At 42.6% G+C, this 18954-nt stretch overlaps 1 protein-coding gene across 1 annotated transcript in view; it reads right to left on the bottom strand.

Moving 5' to 3' along the window:
* tln1 (talin 1) overlaps positions 1-18954 on the bottom strand; it is a 172170-nt gene that overhangs the window by 62843 nt on the left and 90373 nt on the right. The window contains exons 24-30 of the mRNA XM_080046831.1: positions 10643-10756; positions 9613-9747; positions 9298-9426; positions 9017-9119; positions 8355-8563; positions 7874-7993; positions 4300-4497 (exon numbers count right to left, since the gene is read on the bottom strand). Coding sequence (XP_079902957.1) covers positions 4300-4497; positions 7874-7993; positions 8355-8563; positions 9017-9119; positions 9298-9426; positions 9613-9747; positions 10643-10756 — 1008 coding nt within the window. The remainder of the gene's footprint in view (positions 1-4299; positions 4498-7873; positions 7994-8354; positions 8564-9016; positions 9120-9297; positions 9427-9612; positions 9748-10642; positions 10757-18954) is intronic.

Here is an 18954-nt window from a genome sequence, read left to right on the forward strand (position 1 = left end):
CGAAAATAAAAACGCCCCCCCCCCCCCCCTGAAATCTTACTGGCCACCCCAGTGCCCCCCCCCCCAGTTCAAATGTTATTTATTATTTTCATTTTATTTTTTTAATTACATTTTTTTCCTGATATGTATCCTAGTTCAGAGATGATATGTATTTTTTTTCTTTCTTAACTTTTTTTGATAGGTAGTTGCCAAGTTCATCACACAAACACTCCAATCCACTGATATGAGATCAGTTTGCAATTTTCAATTACTAAATTAATGGTAGGACTGTGGCCACTAGAACTGGTCTCTGGTCAGCAAAGGTCTTGAAAACAGCATAAGTGTGCTTGTGACATGCGTGCCACCCATGCATGTGTATAGGCACGTGTCCCAGCAGATTTTTGAAATCTGAATAAAAAAATTAAAGTTTGTAGTTAGCGAGTGTAACATGTTCTTAGCAAGGGCAGACTTTCATAAATAAAGGTTTATTTTTTTAGCAAGATATTTGGTCAAAAGCTAGTGGTCATCCGTCCCTCTGTCCAGTTGTTAGGCATTTGGCTGCTAGCAAGTTATGTTGTCTTGCTAATTTTACTATTCATCTGAGCTGAAATAAATATTGACTTTTTCCTTTATTATCTTCGCGAGAAACCAGAATGCTTAGATTACATGTTAAAAACACAAAAAAATCTTCTGGGGGGGGATGCCCCCAGACCCCCCTTCAGGGGTTTAGTTTTCTGACAAACATTACAATGGATACTAACAGGATTTGGGCATTTGGGATTATAAATCATTTTTGAATTGGTTGTACAGCATATCACATGCTATTCATTCAGGGGTGCGATGGCCACCCCACTCTAACTCTGTGGCCCACCTTGGCCACCCCCAGTCAAAATTTCCTGGAATCGCCACTGTGTGTACCCGTGTGTACGATGTGGCTCTTTGCAGTAACACAGTAAAAAATGTGGCTCTTTGTCTCTGACTGGTTGGCCACCCCTGCTGTATTGTATTGACATTTGAGAATGTGCTGCCGGATCTGCGCCACCAGATGGCGCCCCCGAGCTCGAGCGAAACGTTTAGACCAGCCCACATTTAGCTCCTCCTCGATCTGCGAGCTGCAGTCAGGGGCACTTGCTTCTGTCTCCACCTGCGCTCCGCCCCGCCCCCGCCCGAACACAGTCGCTTTCAGCGATTCCAGTGCAATTGTTTATTCAGCATAAAGTTAAAACGCTCGTCCAGGATGTTACACCGAAACACAAAAGCCTTGCGCGATTGAAGCAGCGTTTCACTCGGTGAAACATGGTGTGAGTGAGACACTGTGATGGCGGTGGGTAACGGTGTCATTCACTGTGAGAACTTGCCGGTGTGAGCCGCCGCGCAGAAAAGCTCTATGGCTTTACGGGTAAAATGATAGTCGGGGATTCCTGCACGTTAACGTTGTTGAGGGGAAAGGCTTCCGCTTTCTGATTGCATTTCTCGAGCCTGAATATATTGTGCCATGTCGGCAAACTATCTGCGCGACAAGAGCAAATATACAGTGAGACGCACCCCCTCCGTCAGTTTCAGTCTACAGACGAAAAGTTACAACCAGCACCTAAGCATGGACTTCATTTAAATAAAGCGTCTAATTTTTATGATCAGCGCTCTAATGCAAATTCTGAAGTCTGAACATTACGGTGTCAGCTGTGGTGTAGTTTTTTTACAGCAACTCAACGTGCACTGCAAAAAAAAAAGGCAATAAGTCGATCTTTTTGTAGATTCATAGCCTACCTCCTCTTATAAGTCGAAGTACAAATCAATGAATGGTTCACAATCACATCCCTAGTAAAATATAAATTTTACTCTTAGATTCGAAGGTTTTATTGATTATTTATTTTGTGTGGCTTTTTAGTTGTAGGCTATGTTTGAGGAGCACAATTGGGAGTTTTGTTTATGTAATGTTGAAAGAATTGGCTGAATTTTCATTTTGGTGCATCCCTACAATGAATAATCGTCTTTAATAACCGTGATTACAATATCAATCAAAATAATCGTGATTTTTATTTTTGCCATAATCGAGCAGCCCTACCTCAAGGTGTAGGATCCTCCAGAGGTTTGCAGCTGTGCATAAGCCTATTATTCAGCCACCCCTAAACAATGCTCACAAGCAGAAACCGTCGCACTGGGCTCAGAAATACATGAAGACTAATTTTCAAACAGTCTTGTTTACTGATGAGTGCCGTGCAACCCTGGATGGTCCAGATGGATGGAGTAGTGGATGGTTGGTGAATGGCCACCATGTCCCAACAAGGCTGCGACGTCAGCAAGGAGGTGTTGAGTCATGTTTTGGGCCGGAATCATGGGGAGAGAGCCGGTAGGCCCCTTACGGTGTGAAAATGACCTCGGCAAAGTATGTAGAGTTTCTGACTGACCACTTTCTTCCGTGGTACAAAAAGAAGAACCGTGCCTTCCATAGTAAAATCATCTTCATGCATGACAATGCACCATCTCATGCTGCAAAGAATACCTCTGTGTCATTGGCTGCTATGGGCATAAAAGGAGAGAACCTCATGGTGTGGCCCCCATCTTCCCCTGACCTCAACCCTATTGAGAACCTTTGGAGCATCCTCAGGAAAAACATCTATGAGGTTTGGAGGCAGTTCACATCAAAACAGCAGCTATGGGAGGCTAGTCTGGCATCCTGCAAAGATATTCAAGCAGGAATTCTCCAAAAACTCACAAGTTCAATGGATGCAAGAATTGTGAAGGTGATATCAAAGAAGGGGTCCTATGTTAACATGTAACTTGGCCTGTTAAGATGTTTTTGATTGAAATAGCTTTTGATTTCACTAAATATGACCTTCACATCCTGCAAATTCAACAAATCACCATGTTTAGTTCTTTAAAACCTATAAAATGTTTTGAAACTCTTGTGCATAATAATTTGGAACGGTGCATTTTGAGTTTTTTTTTTTTGAAAAAAATACCGTTATCATTTGGAGGTTTGTTCAATAAAATTTGAATCATACTTTTAAGGTTCATGACTTGAAAATTATAATGACTGTCATTTGCATCGACTATTTAGGAAAATCTGAGAAAAATATCATTCGCATAATAATTTGGAACGCACTGTAGGTTACTGAAACTGAAAAAAAAAATCCAATTATACATTTGTCAGTCTTTTAAAATTTCTATTTTCGGAAAGAACTTAAGAGTTTTTTGAGAAAAATATGAAATATCTTTAAGCACATAAAGGGTAAATTTCCATAGAAATTCATGGTGACAAATGAGTTTTATTCAGTCGTCATCTGCAGGTTGATGGCAATAAGGAATTTGTGAAGAGTCACCTATACCTCGTTCGTACTCTTTCTTTGATGTCTGTGATTAGATTCAATCAAATGATTTGGTGGCCTCCCTTGCTTATTAGAGCAGGTGACAGTACTACTTCCAGATAGGGTTGCAAAGGGGTGGAAAGTTTCCGGAAACTTTCCACGGGAACTTTCGCTCGGGAATTTTGGGTATATTCAAAATTGGGAATTATAGGAATTAACTAAATGGCGGTCATTTAAATTTTTTTTTTCATATCCAAACATAAATCTAAACATATAAACACTATATTTTGTCATAGGCAGACAGACATCCATGCAAACTAATACAATTAAAAAGCATTACATTTGAACAGATTTATTTGTAAGTAGAACTTTATCAAGTTTTGATTATTTTCTGAACAATCAATAATTTCACTGAAAACAAAAAGATGAATGCTGAGTAAAATATGACTCATCTGTCTCACCCCATCCATTCAATAAATTAAGTAAATTGCCCCCCATGTGATGGAGGAATGCACAGTGCATGTAGGGGGCGTGGCCTCAGTACCCCTGCAGTTAGCAGTGTGCTATGTGCAACCTGCCAAGCTTACTTGCATGAAATCTGGTTGTTTTAAATCAAGATTATGCTAAAATATATTTTCCCAAACTATATTTAAAATCACTGTTTAAGCCTCTGTAAACCTGGTCTAGTATAAATCAATGTATGATATCAAGTTGTGTTTCTTAATAGGCTTTAAAAAAAATCAGATTTGAAATTAAATGTTCAAAAATATTTTAATACTTAGTTGAAAAAACTGCTTTTTACTGTCGAGAACGTTTGCCAGGACTGAAATAACATAGTTAGAATGACTTGGTGCATTTGGGTTGCTTTAAATTGAGTAAATTCCTGTTTATTCCCAAAATTCCCGTTAAATCCCATAAATTCCCATAAATTCACATGGAAAGTTTCCAACTTTGAAAATTCCCGGAATTTTGCAACCCTACTTCCAGATCAACATTGTCTCATCATACTGACCTGCGACGTTCCAGCCATGTCCACCCCAGCCTGCAGGAAGTGGCTGAAGTCCTGTCCAAACTTGCTTGTGGCCCTGGCCAGGTCCTGGGTGGTGCCTCTGGAGGCCTGCACCACCTCATTGGCTGATTGGTTCAGACCGGCCGCCACCTGGTTGAGCTGAGACTGAACCTCCTGGAAGCTCTTTCCACTGGACGGGAACTACACAGGAACAAGGATAACTATGACACACTGCATGTAGCAACTCCACTGACAGTCCAGTGAGGCAGAGGAAAAACAGAAAGTTGTTTCTATAGCATCATCAACTGGGAAATTGTTCTCAGAGTTAAGAATTTATCATTTTGCATCTGGTTCATTGTTATTTATGGTAAGGTTGTTATTGACAACATTTATTATACGTTTGAAAAAATTATAATAATTTAATATTAATTAATATAAAACATTTGAAAGATTATAAGAATGCATGGTTTACATTTTCTCTGTTTTGGTACAGCAGAATAATATTGAAACACTAAGAGCGCACTCACACTAGGCAAAGTTGACCTGTTCCGTACTCAAGAATGATTGCCCCCCCCCTCCCAACTCCCCCACTGGCCTGTGCTCAACTTGAGGTCTGCTGCAACCCTCAGTTCTTTTAAATCGAGTCTGAAGACTTTTCTGTTTCCATTTTAACCTGTACTTTTAATTTAATTTAAATGTTTTACTTCTTTTCATTCGCTTTTAAATGTCTTCTAATGTGTTTTATGTATTTTAATCTTGCCCCTGTAAAGCACTTTGAGTGGCCTTTTGTTTGAATTGTGCTATATAAATAAACTTGCCTTGCCTTGCCTTGCCTTGCCTTGCCTTGCCTTGCCTTGCCTTGCCTTGCTCCTGGCCTGGGCAAGATTGCTCCTTCCCTACGTCACTGTGCGCGTTTGGGATTTGGAGCGTAGTCTACTTGTAGGCTATACGATTGTTTTTGAATATTTTCATCCGGACAAATATGCATGAAATATTCCACTTTCACATTAGACCAACGAGAATCCTTAAGCAATTTTTTATTTTTTTAAAGGTCACATATTATGTTAAATGCACTTTTTAAATGTGTTCTAACATATCCATGGGTCCACGGTGTGCCTAGAGACTGCCAAAATATTTAAAAAAATAACAATCTCTCCTGTTCTCACTCTCCCCCTTTCTGAAAACCCCACCCCTCCCCCCCAATATACTCCAGTCAGAATTTTCCCCTTTTCTGACCTCACAAACTGGAAAGCCAGAAGCTTCCACTGTGCAGCCCACACCCCTATTTCTTATTGGTCCACGGCCCTGACAGACAGAGGGCGAGGTGTATCTGGCTTCGCTTCCGGACAGGGGGCGGGGGCAGCTCAAAGATTTTATATTTACGAGGGGAGCTGCAGCTCTTTTTAAAAAATAGGCCATTGTGAGATTAGCTGAACATCAGCATTGTACAATAAATTATCTGAAAGTTTTTTTCAGCAAACAATTAAAGAAAAACTTATTAGGGACCACTAAGACCATATAATATGGTGTATAATAGTACCGAAAAGTGTATAATATGGGAGCTTTAAATGTAGCCTTGGTTGGACACGTGGACGTAATGGGTCGCGGTGGACAGTCTCATATCAATTGTGGGGATGACTAGTCTATTAAAAAAACAGAGAGAAAGAAAATCAAGCATAATGTTAGCTAGGGATGGCCATTTAGATTTTTTTCTTTAACCGGTTAACCACCAGAATTAACGGTTATTAACCGGTTAACCTTTAAGATTTAATGTAGCCTAAAATAGTGAAATACATGAAGCATTATAGCAGGGCTCCCGACCTTTTTTTGTTCCAAAGACCGGAATATTAATTTAAAAACAATTCAGGGACCAGTAGCCAATTTAAATGCCTACATGTTGACATTCACACGGCACCTTGTCTGTTGTGAGAAGAGGTGTAGTATGCGAATGTAGGAGCAGACAGTGAAATAAGTGACTGAAAAGGCCGGGACATTTACACACACACACAGGCTTAGGGGATAGCCTACCGAAACCCGGTGCTAAGTAGTGCTGAGCACGGGGCAACATTTTGAAAGACCGTAATATTGATAAGCTCCGATGTTATCAGTACTGCATAACGATACTTAACGCTTTTGTTGACGGATTTTCGCTGTTGATCCTGGCACACAATCATGGCAAACCTGTGTCTGTGCAGGGGGCGGGCACTCACTGCCTGTCTGTCACTCCCTCACACACTCACTGAGACGGTGATAGATGCAGGACAGCATCCACCTCAAGAAGGCTAATGCTAGCGCTATGTTAAGCTAGCGGGAGCCCACGCTGTTAATTAAATTATACAAACATATGACACGGGAGCGTTGTGACTGGGAGCGTACCATGGACCTATTATAAAGTTGAGCGTAGCCTACACTACTCGTTTCATTCTTTACCGACAGTTGGCATTCTTACATCCGGTTTAGCGATATCAAAATAAGAGTCCGGATTTCAGAGAAATTAAGATATATATTTTTTTTTAACCATTTAACCTTTAGTATTAACCGGTTAAAGATCTTCTTAACGGTTAACCAGTTGGTTAACGGTTAACCAGTTAACCATGGACATCCCTAATGTTAGCGCTTTAGGAGCCCTTCAGCCTTAACATTCTTCTAAACAATTACTACGCCGTTAATGTACATGCTGTTCTAATGTGCAGCACGCTGTTTATTATTAATATAACGGCCCGTCATCAGACCAGACGTGCTGGATGGTTTTATACACATCGATCGATCCGTTAAGTAATCCAAGTCAGAACTTTTTGTATGGGCAGAGATCGTTATTTTAAGTGTGTCTTTAAAAAGTTTCTTGTTTAACTTTAGTGTAGGCTACCGTTTAATTTTCACCGGAATGCTGAGTCCCGCTGTGTGTTGTTTTGGGTTTGTCTCCACCGCCGTGCGGAAAGGCAACAGTATAACAGCTGACGGGAGGAAAAAGAAAAAAATCATCTGACGCACGTGAGTAAACACTGGGCCTTAAGGCAGGGGTCAAGAAAACCTTTTTGCTTTGCTTTATGCTGCTCTCAACTTTGTATCTCTCTCCCTCTTTTATTAGCCCACACCTAGGCCTACACACACACGTTAATTCTCACACATTTTATGTCCAAGTCCAAGTGATGGGCAATTCTGTTGCCGACTAGTAAGGCAGCGGACGTTTAACCGACTATGCATACCTAATAAATTCACGTCAGGAACGCCGTATGTGCGCTTGCTTGTCATCTCATTAGCATCTGTACTTTGGCCTGGGCAAACCTCTCCCAAGCGTGCTGAGGCCAAGGAATTGAACTGTGCTTGAGCCAAGCGATCTAGACTTGGGGGGAAATGTGCTTGGGCACGGAACAGATTGCCTAATGTGAGTGCGTCCTAAGAACTTCCCCCATACTACATGTGTCTTTTGGGTTCAGACCGTTTACATTGTTGTTTTAATGTTCATCATGGAATTAGGTAAAAAAAGTATAATATGTAAATTACTGAGCTTAATCCACTAATACGGAGGATCTTCACTCAAACTATCACCAGTAGTAATATAATCCATGTTGCTCACAGAATCAGCCAGCAGAGTCTTGCTGGCTTCACCCACAGTGCGGATGGCGTTGTCCACATCCCTTTGGCCAGGGAGGCAGTTCACACACCTGTTCAGGGCCTGGGAAACCGCCTTAGCCACCTACGCACGCGCGCGCAGACACACACACACACACACACACACACACACACACACACACACACACACACACACACACACACACACACACACACACACACACACACACACACACACACACACACACACACACACACACACACACACACACACACACACACACACACACACACACACACACACACACACACACACACAATGCAATGGATTGGATTTATATATAGTGCTTTAATTCGCACTCAAAGCACTTTACATGGGTTCCTGGTTTCATTTATTCACACACATTCATACCTGTGGTTAGCAAAAGTAATTAGTTATTATCTATATGAAATATGATGCAATATAATGATAGTCTCAGTCATACCTGTGCCAGCCTCTGCTGACTCTCTGGGTCCCCAGGCTTGGCGATGGCCCTCTTGGTCTCTTCTATAAGGTTGGCTGACTTATCCATCAGGTCCATGGCACAGTCCAGCATGGCGGTACGCGCTGGAGAGTCGCCTGTGGTGGCAGCCACTCCTCTGGCGCCTGAGGCCAAGGTCTTGAGAGCCTGGGCCACATCTCTGGCTGCCATTCCTAGAACATATTGGAGAGAGGAGAGTCACTGGATGAATACATGAATGCACCAGTCAGTGTGGAGATTGTTCAATACTAAAGTTACAAATGACACGTAAATGAAGTAGACACACACACACTGACCTTGTGCCTGATCACCTCTCTAAGTCCACTTAAGAGGTTCTAAACATAAGTTTATGGTTTTTACAGGAAAAATACCAACTCTACATACTGTATGTTACTGGTTGCAGTAACATTTGTAGGCTACTTTTCACTATTTTTTTTGTATTTGTATTCTTTATTTGATTTTAACCCTGTGAAGCACCTTGAGTGGCCCTGTGCCTGAAATGTGCTCTATAAATAAAATTGCCTTGCCTTGCCTATTTCTGTGGCCACACACATTCTGATGTATTTTGGACATATCTGGATGTGATTGGAGGGTCGTAGCAAATGTTTAGTGGATGTTAAACCAACCTGTGTAGTTCTCGTTGCCCTGGGTGGCCTCACTCAGCAGCTGAGCCATGGCTGAGCTCACAGCCTTGGTGCTGGTACCCAGATCCTGGGAGCATTTCTCAAGCTGAACAACATAGCAATGAGATTTGGAAAGAACTTTAATTAATAGTATTTTTGTTGTTTTATATACATTTATTTAGTTTGCCTACAAGGTATCGTTGAAAATGAAGCTTCTGCCGTTAATGTCCAATTCTTGGCGTGGAAAAAGCTGGTAATCTATAGGGACTGTCTGAGTGTCTCACCGTCTCTCCGGGCAGTGGTTTGAGTTTGCCCTGCTCAGCTGAAGCCTTGGCTTCCTGCATGTCCTTCTCCAGATCTCTCACCATGGACAGAGCGTTGTCTATCTCTAATGGGCCACATGCTTCTTGAGCCTGCAGGCACAGACACACACATTTGTTGCATAAACAAATAAAATATAAACAATAAAATTATCAAATAAATTAATCAATGTTTAAAAATTCCCAAGTCATATCTGTGTGATGTATCTTTAAGCTAGAAAAATAAGAATTTTTCATAAAATTGAGAGTTAGTAAATAAAAATTGTAGCTGTGTAATACCTTCTGTGAAGCAGTGCGCAGCTCTGTCAGGGCACTGGCCAGGTTCTTAGCACACTGACTGAGCTGCATAGCTGAGGCCTGGTCACTGATGGTGGGCACTGTGGCCTTGGAGGCTGTAACCATCTTAGCCCCAGGCTGGAGGAGTTAAAAAGAGAAACTCTTAACACAGAGTTTTATTTAAATTCCCTTTTGAATAAAGACATCTAAACAAGCTTAAATCTACAATATGAGAGTGCTGAATAGACAGAAAACATATTGAGGCTAAATATGGAATAACAGGTAAAGCCAAAGGCTCAATTAACTGAAAATGGTTTTATCTATACACAGATACTATTTTACACCACTAAGACTATATAGAATGGGAGTAATGAATAACAACTTATGTTGGAAATGTCAGAAAGAAGCAGGCACTTTATTACACTGTATTTGGCAATGCCCATGTATTCAGCCCTTTTGGAGATTTGTTTTGGAGTACTTAGGAAAATGGGCCGGAAGAAAACTACCAGTATCTCCTAGACTTTGCCTGTTAGGTGACAGAAGTCAACTACATAAAATGTCAAGTAAAGAGTTTTCTGTCATCATGGTTGGCATTACAGTGGCTGCAAGGACAATTCTTAAACACTGGAAAACAGTTACAACTCCAGGATTTAAAGAATGGGCTAACGCCATGATAAAAACAGCCTCATATGAACATATGCTTAATAAGCTGAACACTATAAACAAGGATAAAGCACCAGCATGGGAGAGTTTCTGGACATATATCACACTGACCGATAAACTTGTAACGTGAACAAAGTTGATGGAATGTAATGATGCTCTTGAATGTTGTATGGATAACCATTCTAGTCACTCCAATATGAATGTGCCCCTAGTGCTGCTTTTGTTATCTCTTGATTTTACAGAAAATGGTTTTATCTTGTTAAGATGAATAGCTGCTGTAGTTTCCTGCCCATTAGTGCAAAGTGGCCTGGTTTAAGTCATTGAGAGGTACTTTTCACTAGGTGTGTTGTCCTGTTATTGTAATCATCACCTGCAGGAAGTTTTGGCTGGCAGCAATGAGAGCCAGCTGAGCACTGGGGCTGTCAGGCTGAGACTGACTGCCTCTCACTCCCTGAACCAGCTGAGGGATCTGCTCTGCCACCGCCTGATCTCACACACACACACACACACACACACGCACACACACACCAAAGTTTATTTATAGTACATTTAAAAATAACCAGTGTTGAGTGCTGGACAAATGAAAGTAAATGGCGAAAAATACAAAAAAATTACAACTGTAGGCTAAAGTAAAAAGCCACATTAAAGGGTAACTGAACCCCCTGTTTGAGCTACTGCACGATTTTGAAAAATGCTTTCAGACCATGGATTCTAAAATTCCGTTTGAGAACCTTTGTTTTTAAACATTCCGACATCAGCCGGCCAACATTCAGGAGGGAGGGGGGCGCGCGGTGTCTTTGAAGGAGGGGGCTAGCTGCTAGCTGTCACTCTGAATGACATGACTTCATTGAAAAATTGAGTGACACAAAGTCTAACGGCACGGTCGCTACACAGTGAGCTCATATGCCACACAGATGGGTCGTCTGAGGTGGAGGACTTTTCTTATTCTAAATTGTTGGCGGGTGTCTCTATCGTAGAGTTAGGAGACAAAGTAGCGCAAGTGAGCTAGCGGCAGAGTGTGTGTGTGTGTGTGTGTGTGTGTGTGTGTGTGTGAGTGAGCGAGGAGAGCGAGCGGTAGCGTGTGTCAATCAAGTGAAGCAACGAACGAGTCCGGGCGGGCGTGTGTGTGTGTGTGTGTGTGCACAAGCGAGATAATGCAGACACACTGCCGGTAGAAGTTAAGGGTGTTAACCCCCGAAATAACATCCTTGGAGGGACTGCATAACAGTAGTAGCTCATGGACCAGCTATGGACCTGTAAAGAGCGTGACCGGCTTTACGGCGACGTGATGACGTACTGCTGCACCAAAAGTACAGCAGTAAGTCATTTTTCGAACCCGACGGAAAAAGTTATTTTCAAATCTTAGTAAAGTTCTAAAATAATTTACGATACAAAACATTTCTTAAATTGCCGATATTTAACATATTGCAATTTTTTTCAATATTAACACCAGCATATATGTGTTCCTAAACAACATAGTGATTTAATTAATAAAGATTCAGTTACACTTTAATAAATAGGCTAATAGTAATCATATTTGCACATATGTGAAATCAAAGGCATTCAAAAACTGTTGCTGTTGTGCTGTTGCTGTTTGCTTTTTATTACATCTTAAACGATCTCAAATGGAACTAGAACTGCAAGCAGTTGTGAACGGGGGCCAAGCCTCCCACGCGACTCGGGATCGGGCGTCGTCGTCCACGGCGCCGGCCCCTCGCTTCACGGAATCCGGGGATGTAAAGTTTTTGAATGTGGGATGTTTGGTTTGGGAGTTATAGACCAAAAGGCAAAAAAATCGCAGAGAAAGATGCTCAAGTGTGTTTTTGGCGCCCCCTTTTGTTTAAGGAAATTTAAGGAAAAAGTAGAACCAACCATAGGACAAACACATGTGTGAAGTTTGGTGTTAATAGGATGAATCGTTATGGATTTAGGAGCAGTTTGGTACAAGGTAGCTAATGTGCAAATCTTTAAAGCGCTACCGTTTGGTCTTCCGATGGTCGTAGACAAATTCCTTATCCAAATTTGGCTCGTGGGAGTCATCGCAAATGGGCCTAACTCAAAAGATGCAGCTGACTTGTGGGCATCTGTGGATATAAAGTTTTTGACTGTCGGACTTTCGGTGTGGAAGTTATAGCCCAAAACGCGTTTTCCTTTGTTGTAGCGCCACCTAGTGGCTGGGATGTCTGAATTTTTTTGTCTGCGTACCAGGCACGGACCTGGATCAGCCATGCAAGTGGCATGTCCCAACCCTTTACGGTTTGGGCTGCAGTACCACTTTTACGTAAGGAATAATAGGAAGAACTAGAACTGCGAGCAGTTGTGAACGGGGGCCAAGCCTCCCACGCGACTCGGGATCGGGCGTCGTCATCCACGGCGCCGGCCCCTCGCTTCACGGAATCCGGGGATGTAAAGTTTTTGAATGTGGGATTTTCGGTTTGGGAGTTATAGCCCCAAACGCGTTTTCTTTGCTTTTTGTGGTTTTGGCGCCCCCTATGGATGACATTCGCAAAACTACGTTAGATAGAAAGATGCAGCTCAATGTACCAAACAAGTGGATGTCAAGTTTTTGAATGTGCGATGTTCGGTTGGGGAGTTATAGCAAAGTGAAATTGTCAACCTCTCCATTGTAAAGACACTTTTTTGAATTTTCCCATTTTCCCGCCTAAAGACTTAGAAAATGGCGAAAACAGGCAAAAAAATTTAAAAAACTATTTTTTTTAATAAGTCCGGCCCACATAAAAATTTCTTTCCCATATTTTTGCCATAGGCTCAGGTATGCCCCATGATAGTCTCCCTTCAGTTTCAAGAAAATCCCCCTTTTTTTTTTTTTTAAGGAATTTTCGCAAATCTTTAAAGCGCTACCGTTTGGTCTTCCAATGGTCGTAGAAAAACTATTTGACCCGCTTTTGCTCGTGGGTGTCGGTAGAGCATAATGCTTTTGGTTTCGTCCAAATCGGGCAAAAACTGTAGGAGGAGTATGTTTTGGTGACTGACACAGTTTTTGCGACGTAGCAAAAAATCTATCCTACCGCAAATGGGCGTGGCCTATCTCAAAAGATGCAGCTGACTTGTGGGCATCTGTGGATATAAAGTGTTTGACTGTCGGCCTTTCGGTGCGGAAGTTATAGCCCAAAACGCCTTTTCCTTTGTTGTAGCGCCACCTAGTGGCCGGCATGTCTGAATTTTTTTATATGCTGAGAGACCGGGGGTCTGAACTAGTGATGCAAGTGGCATGTCCCAACCCTTTACGGTTTGGGCTGCAGCACCACTTTTACGTAAGGAATAGGAATAATAATAACTAGAACTGCAAGCAGTTGTGAACGGGGGCCAAGCCTCCCACGCGACTCGGGATCGGGCGTCGTCGTCCGCGGCGCCGGCCCCTCGCTTCACGGAATCCGGGGACGTAAAGTTTTTGAATGTGGGATGTTCTGTGTGGGAGTTATAGCCCCAAACGCGTTTTCTTTGCTTTTTGCGGTTTTGGTGCCCCCTATGGATGACATTCGCAAAACTGTGTTATGTAGAAAGATGCAGCTGACTTGTGGGCATCTGTGGATATTAAGTGTTTGACTGTGGGATGTTCGGTGTGGAAGTTATAGCCCCAAACGCGTTTCCTTTGCTTTTTGTGGTTTTGGCGCCCCCTATGGATGACATTCGCAAAACTACGTTAGATAGAAAGATGCAGCTCAATGTACCAAACAAGTGGATGTCAAGTTTTTGAATGTGCGATGTTCGGTTGGGGAGTTATAGCAAAATCAAATTGTCATCCTCTCCATTGTGAAGACACTTTTTTGAATTTTCCCATTTTCCCGCCGAAAGACTTAGAAAATGGCGAAAACAGGCAAAAAAATTGAAAAACTATTTTTTTTAATAAGTCCGGCCCACATAAAAATTTCTTTCCCATATGTTTGCCATAGGCTCAGGTATGCCCCATGATAGTCTCCCTTCAGTTTCAAGAAAATCCTCCCCCTTTTTTTTTTTAAGGAATTTTCGCGAATCTTTAAAGCGCTACTGTTTGGTCTTCCGATAGTCGTAGAAAAACTATTTGACCCACTTTTGCTTGTGGGAGTCAGGAGAGCATAATGCTTTTGGTTTCGTCCAAATCGGGCAAAAACTGTAGGAGGAGTATGTTTCGGTGACTGACACAGTTTTTGCGATGTAGCAAAAAATGTATATATACGCAAATGGGCGTGGCCTATCTCAAAAGATGCAGCTGACTTTTGGGCATCTGTGGATATATAGTTTTTGACTGTCGGACTTTCGGTGCGGAAGTTATAGCCCAAAACGCCTTTTCCTTTGTTGTAGCGCCACCTAGTGGCCGGGATGTTTGAATTTTTTTGTCTGCGTACGGGGTACGGACTTGGATGAGCCCTGCAAGTGGCATGTCCCAACCCTTTACGGTTTGGGCTGCAGCACCACTTTTATGTGGAGAAGAATAATAAGAACTAGAACTGCAAGCAGTTTTTACCGGGGGCCAAGCCTCCGACGCGACTCGTCGTCAAGCGCCGTGCCTGCCGCTCACTCCGCAGAACCTGTGGATGTAAAGTTTTTGACCGTGGGATGTTCGGTGCGGGAGTTGTATAGGTATCGCTGTTTATGGATGAATTTTGCGAAAGTGCCACGGTGGAACGATGCAGCTCAATTCACAGAACAAGTGCATGTCAAGTTTTTTAATGTGCGATGTGTGGTTGGCGAGTTATGAGCAAAAGTAGATTGTCAGCCTTGACAAAATGGCCGCCGGAGCTAATTGCACAATGTAATGTCAATGGACATGCTAACATTCCCGCCTTTTTTCTTTGACGGAAAAAAAAAATATCTAATTTTATTAAAAAGTCCCTTACACATTAATATTTCTTGGCCATATTTTTTATATAGAGTCGTGTATGCCCCTTGATGGTTTCCCGTGAGTTTTAAGAAATTTCCTCTGGCCAATTAGGAGATATGAAATTTCCTAATTTATGGCGCCCCCTTATGGCGAAAATGTCCAATTTTTTTATTGAACGCAATTAAGGGTAGCCCCAACATATGTCTAAAATTTGGACTTGATCCGACTTATGATTTTGGATTTATTAATTTTTTCGTAAAACGTAGCTAATCAACAAATATTTAAAACTAAACCGTTTTGTTATCCATGGTCGGATCACAATTCTTTCGAATGATTTCTTTCCGTGTGGGTCGGTAGATGTTCTGTGCAAAGTTTGGTGTCGATTGTCCAAAAATTGTAGGAGGAGTAGCGAAAAGTCAGTTTTGCAGTTTTCGCGATTTTGCAAAAAATCTATAATATCGCAAATGGGCGTGGCCTATGCCAAATGATGCAGCTGACTCCAGTGCATCTGTGGATATAAAGTTTTTGACGGTGGGACGTTCGGTGTGGGAGTTATAGCCCCAAACGCGTTTTCTTTGGTGTAGCGCCACCTAGTGGCCGGCATGTCTGAATTTTTTTGTAGGCCGAGAGGCCGGGGGTCTGAACTAGTCATGCAAGTGGCATGTCCCAACCCTTTACGGTTTGGGCTGTGGACACAGTTTTATGCGGCGAAGTATAATAATAATAATAATCGCCACTAAAACAATAGGGTTCCCTGCCCCGCAGGGCTTGGGAACCGCGTTGCTGTGCAAAACGCGGTCCCAGCTCCTGCTCGGGCTTGGCCCCCTAACTAGAACTGCAAGCAGTTTTTACCGGGGGCCAAGCCTCCGACGCGACTCGTCGTCAAGCGCCGTGCCTGCCGCTCACTTCGCGGAATCCGTGGATGTAAAGTTTTTGACCGTGGGATGTTCGGTGCGGGAGTTGTATAGGTATCGCTGTTTACGGATGAATTTGGCGAAACTGCCACGGTGGAACGATGCAGCTCAATTCACAGAACAAGTGCATGTCAAGTTTTTTAATGTGCGATGTGTGGTTGGCGAGTTATGAGCAAAAGTAGATTGTCAGCCTTGACAAAATGGCCGCCGGAGCTAATTGCACAATGTAATGTCAATGGACATGCTAACATTCCCGCCTTTTTTCTTTGACGGAAAAAAAAAAATCTAATTTTATTAAAAAGTCCCTTAAACATTACTATTTCTTGGCCATATTTTTTCTATAGACTCGTGTTTGCCCCTTGATGGTTTACCGTGAGTTTTAAGAAAATTCCTCTGGCCAATTAGGAGATATGAAATTTCCTAATTTATGGCGCCCCCTTATGGCGAAAATTTCCGAATTTTTTATTGAACGCCATTAAGGGTAGCCCCAACATATGTCCAAAATTTGGACTTGATCCGACTTATGATTTTGGATTTATTAATTTTTTCGTAAAACGTAGCTAATCAACAAATATTTAAAACGCTACCGTTTCGTTATCGATGGTCGGATCAAAATTCTTTCGAATGATTTCTTACCGTGTGGGTCGGTAGATGTTCTGTGCAAACTTTGGTGTCGATTGTCCAAAAATTATGGGAGGAGTAGCGAAAAATATGTTTTGCAGTTTTCGCGATTTTGCGAAAAATCTATAATATCGCAAATGGGCGTGGCCTATGCCAAATGATGCAGCTGACTCCAGTGCATCTGTGGATATAAAGTTTTTGACGGTGGGACGTTCGGTGTGGGAGTTATAGCCCCAAACGCGTTTTCTTTGGTGTAGCGCCACCTAGTGGCCGGCATGTCTGAATTTTTTTGTAGGCCGAGAGGCCGGGGGTCTGAACTAGTCATGCAAGTGGCATGTCCCAACCCTTTACGGTTTGGGCTGTGGACACAGTTTTATGCGGCGAAGTATAATAATAATAACTAGAACTGCAAGCAGTTTTTACCGGGGGCCAAGCCTCCGACGCAACTCGTCGTCAACCGCCGTGCCGGCCGCTCACTTCACAGAACCTGTGGATGTAAAGTTTTTGACCGTGGGATGTTCGGTGCGGGAGTTGTATAGGTATCGCTGTTTATGGATGAATTTTGCGAAACTGCCACGGTGGAACGATGCAGCTCAATTCACAGAACAAGTGGATGTCAAGTTTTTTAATGTGCGATGTGTGGTTGGCGAGTTATGAGCAAAAGTAGATTGTCAGCCTTGACAAAATGGCCGCCGGAGCTAATTGCACAATGTAATGTCAATGGTCATGCTAACATTCCCGCCTTTTTTCTTTGACGGAAAAAAAAAATATCTAATTTTATTAAAAAGTCCCTTACACATTAATATTTCTTGGCCATATTTTTTATATAGAGTCGTGTATGCCCCTTGATGGTTTCCCGTGAGTTTTAAGAAATTTTCTCTGGCCAATTAGGAGATATAAAATTTCCTAATTTATGGCGCCCCCTTATGGCGAAAATGTCCAAATTTTTTATTGAACGCAATTAAGGGTAGCCCCAACATATGTCTAAAATTTGGACTTGATCCGACTTATGATTTTGGATTTATGAATTTTTTCGTAAAACGTAGCTAATCAACAAATATTTAAAACGCTACCGTTTCGTTATCCATGGTCGGATCAAAATTCTTTCGTATGATTTCTTTCCGTGTGGGTCGGTAGATGTTCTGTGCAAAGTTTGGTGTCGATTGTCCAAAAATTGTGGGAGGAGTAGCGAAAAATATGTTTTGCAGTTTTCGCGATTTTGCGAAAAATCTATAATATCGCAAATGGGCGTGGCCTATGCCAAATGATGCAGCTGACTCCAGTGAATATGTGGATATAAAGTTTTTGGCTGTGGGACGTTCGGTGTGGGAGTTATGACCCCAAACGCGTTTTCCTTGGTGTAGCGCCACCTAGTGGCCGGCATGTCTGAATTTTTCTGTAGGCCGAGAGGCCGGGGGTCTGAACTAGTCATGCAAGTGGCATGTCCCAACCCTTTACGGTTTGGGCTGCAGCACCACTTTTACTCGGAGAAAAATTAAAATAATAATAATCCTTACAAAAACAATAGGGTTCCCTGCCCCGCAGGGCTTGGGAACCGCGTTGCTGTGCAAAACGCGGTCCCAGCTCCTGCTCGGGCTTGGCCCCCTAATAATCGCCACTAAAACAATAGGGTTCCCTGCCCCGCAGGGCTTGGGAACCGCGTTGCTGTGCAAAACGCGGTCCCAGCTCCTGCTCGGGCTTGGCCCCCTAATAACTAGAACTGCAAGCAGTTGTGAACGGGGGCCAAGCCTCCCACGCGACTCGGGATCGGGCGTCCTCGTCCGCGGCGCCGGCCCTTCGCTTCACGGAATCCGGGGATGTAAAGTTTTTGAATGTGGGATGTTTGGTTTGGGAGTTATAGACCGAAAGGCAAAAAAATGGCAGAGAAAGATGCTCAAGTGTGTTTTTGGCGCCCAATTTTGGAGCAAATTAAGAAAAAAGTAGGACCAACCTGAGAACCATAGGACAAACACATGTGTGAAGTTTGGTGTTAATAGGATGAATCGTTTTGGATTTAGGAGCAGTTTGGTACAAGGTAGCTAATGTGCAAATCTTTAAAGCGCTACCGTTTGGTCTTCCGATGGTCGTAGAACAATTATTTATACAACTTTTGCTCGTGGGAGTCGGTAGAGCATAATGCTTTTGGTTTCGTCCAAATCGGGCAAAAACTGTAGGAGGACTGTGTTTTGGTGACTGACACAGTTTTTGCGATCTAGCAGAAAGAAATCCCATACGCAAATGGGCGTGGCCTATCTCAAAACATGCAGCTGACTTGTGGGCATCTGTGGATATAAAGTTTTTGACTGTCAGACTTTCGGTGTATGA

This window comes from Ammodytes marinus, assembly GCF_949987685.1.
Source record: "Ammodytes marinus genome assembly, chromosome: 18".
Taxonomy (NCBI): domain Eukaryota; kingdom Metazoa; phylum Chordata; class Actinopteri; order Uranoscopiformes; family Ammodytidae; genus Ammodytes; species Ammodytes marinus.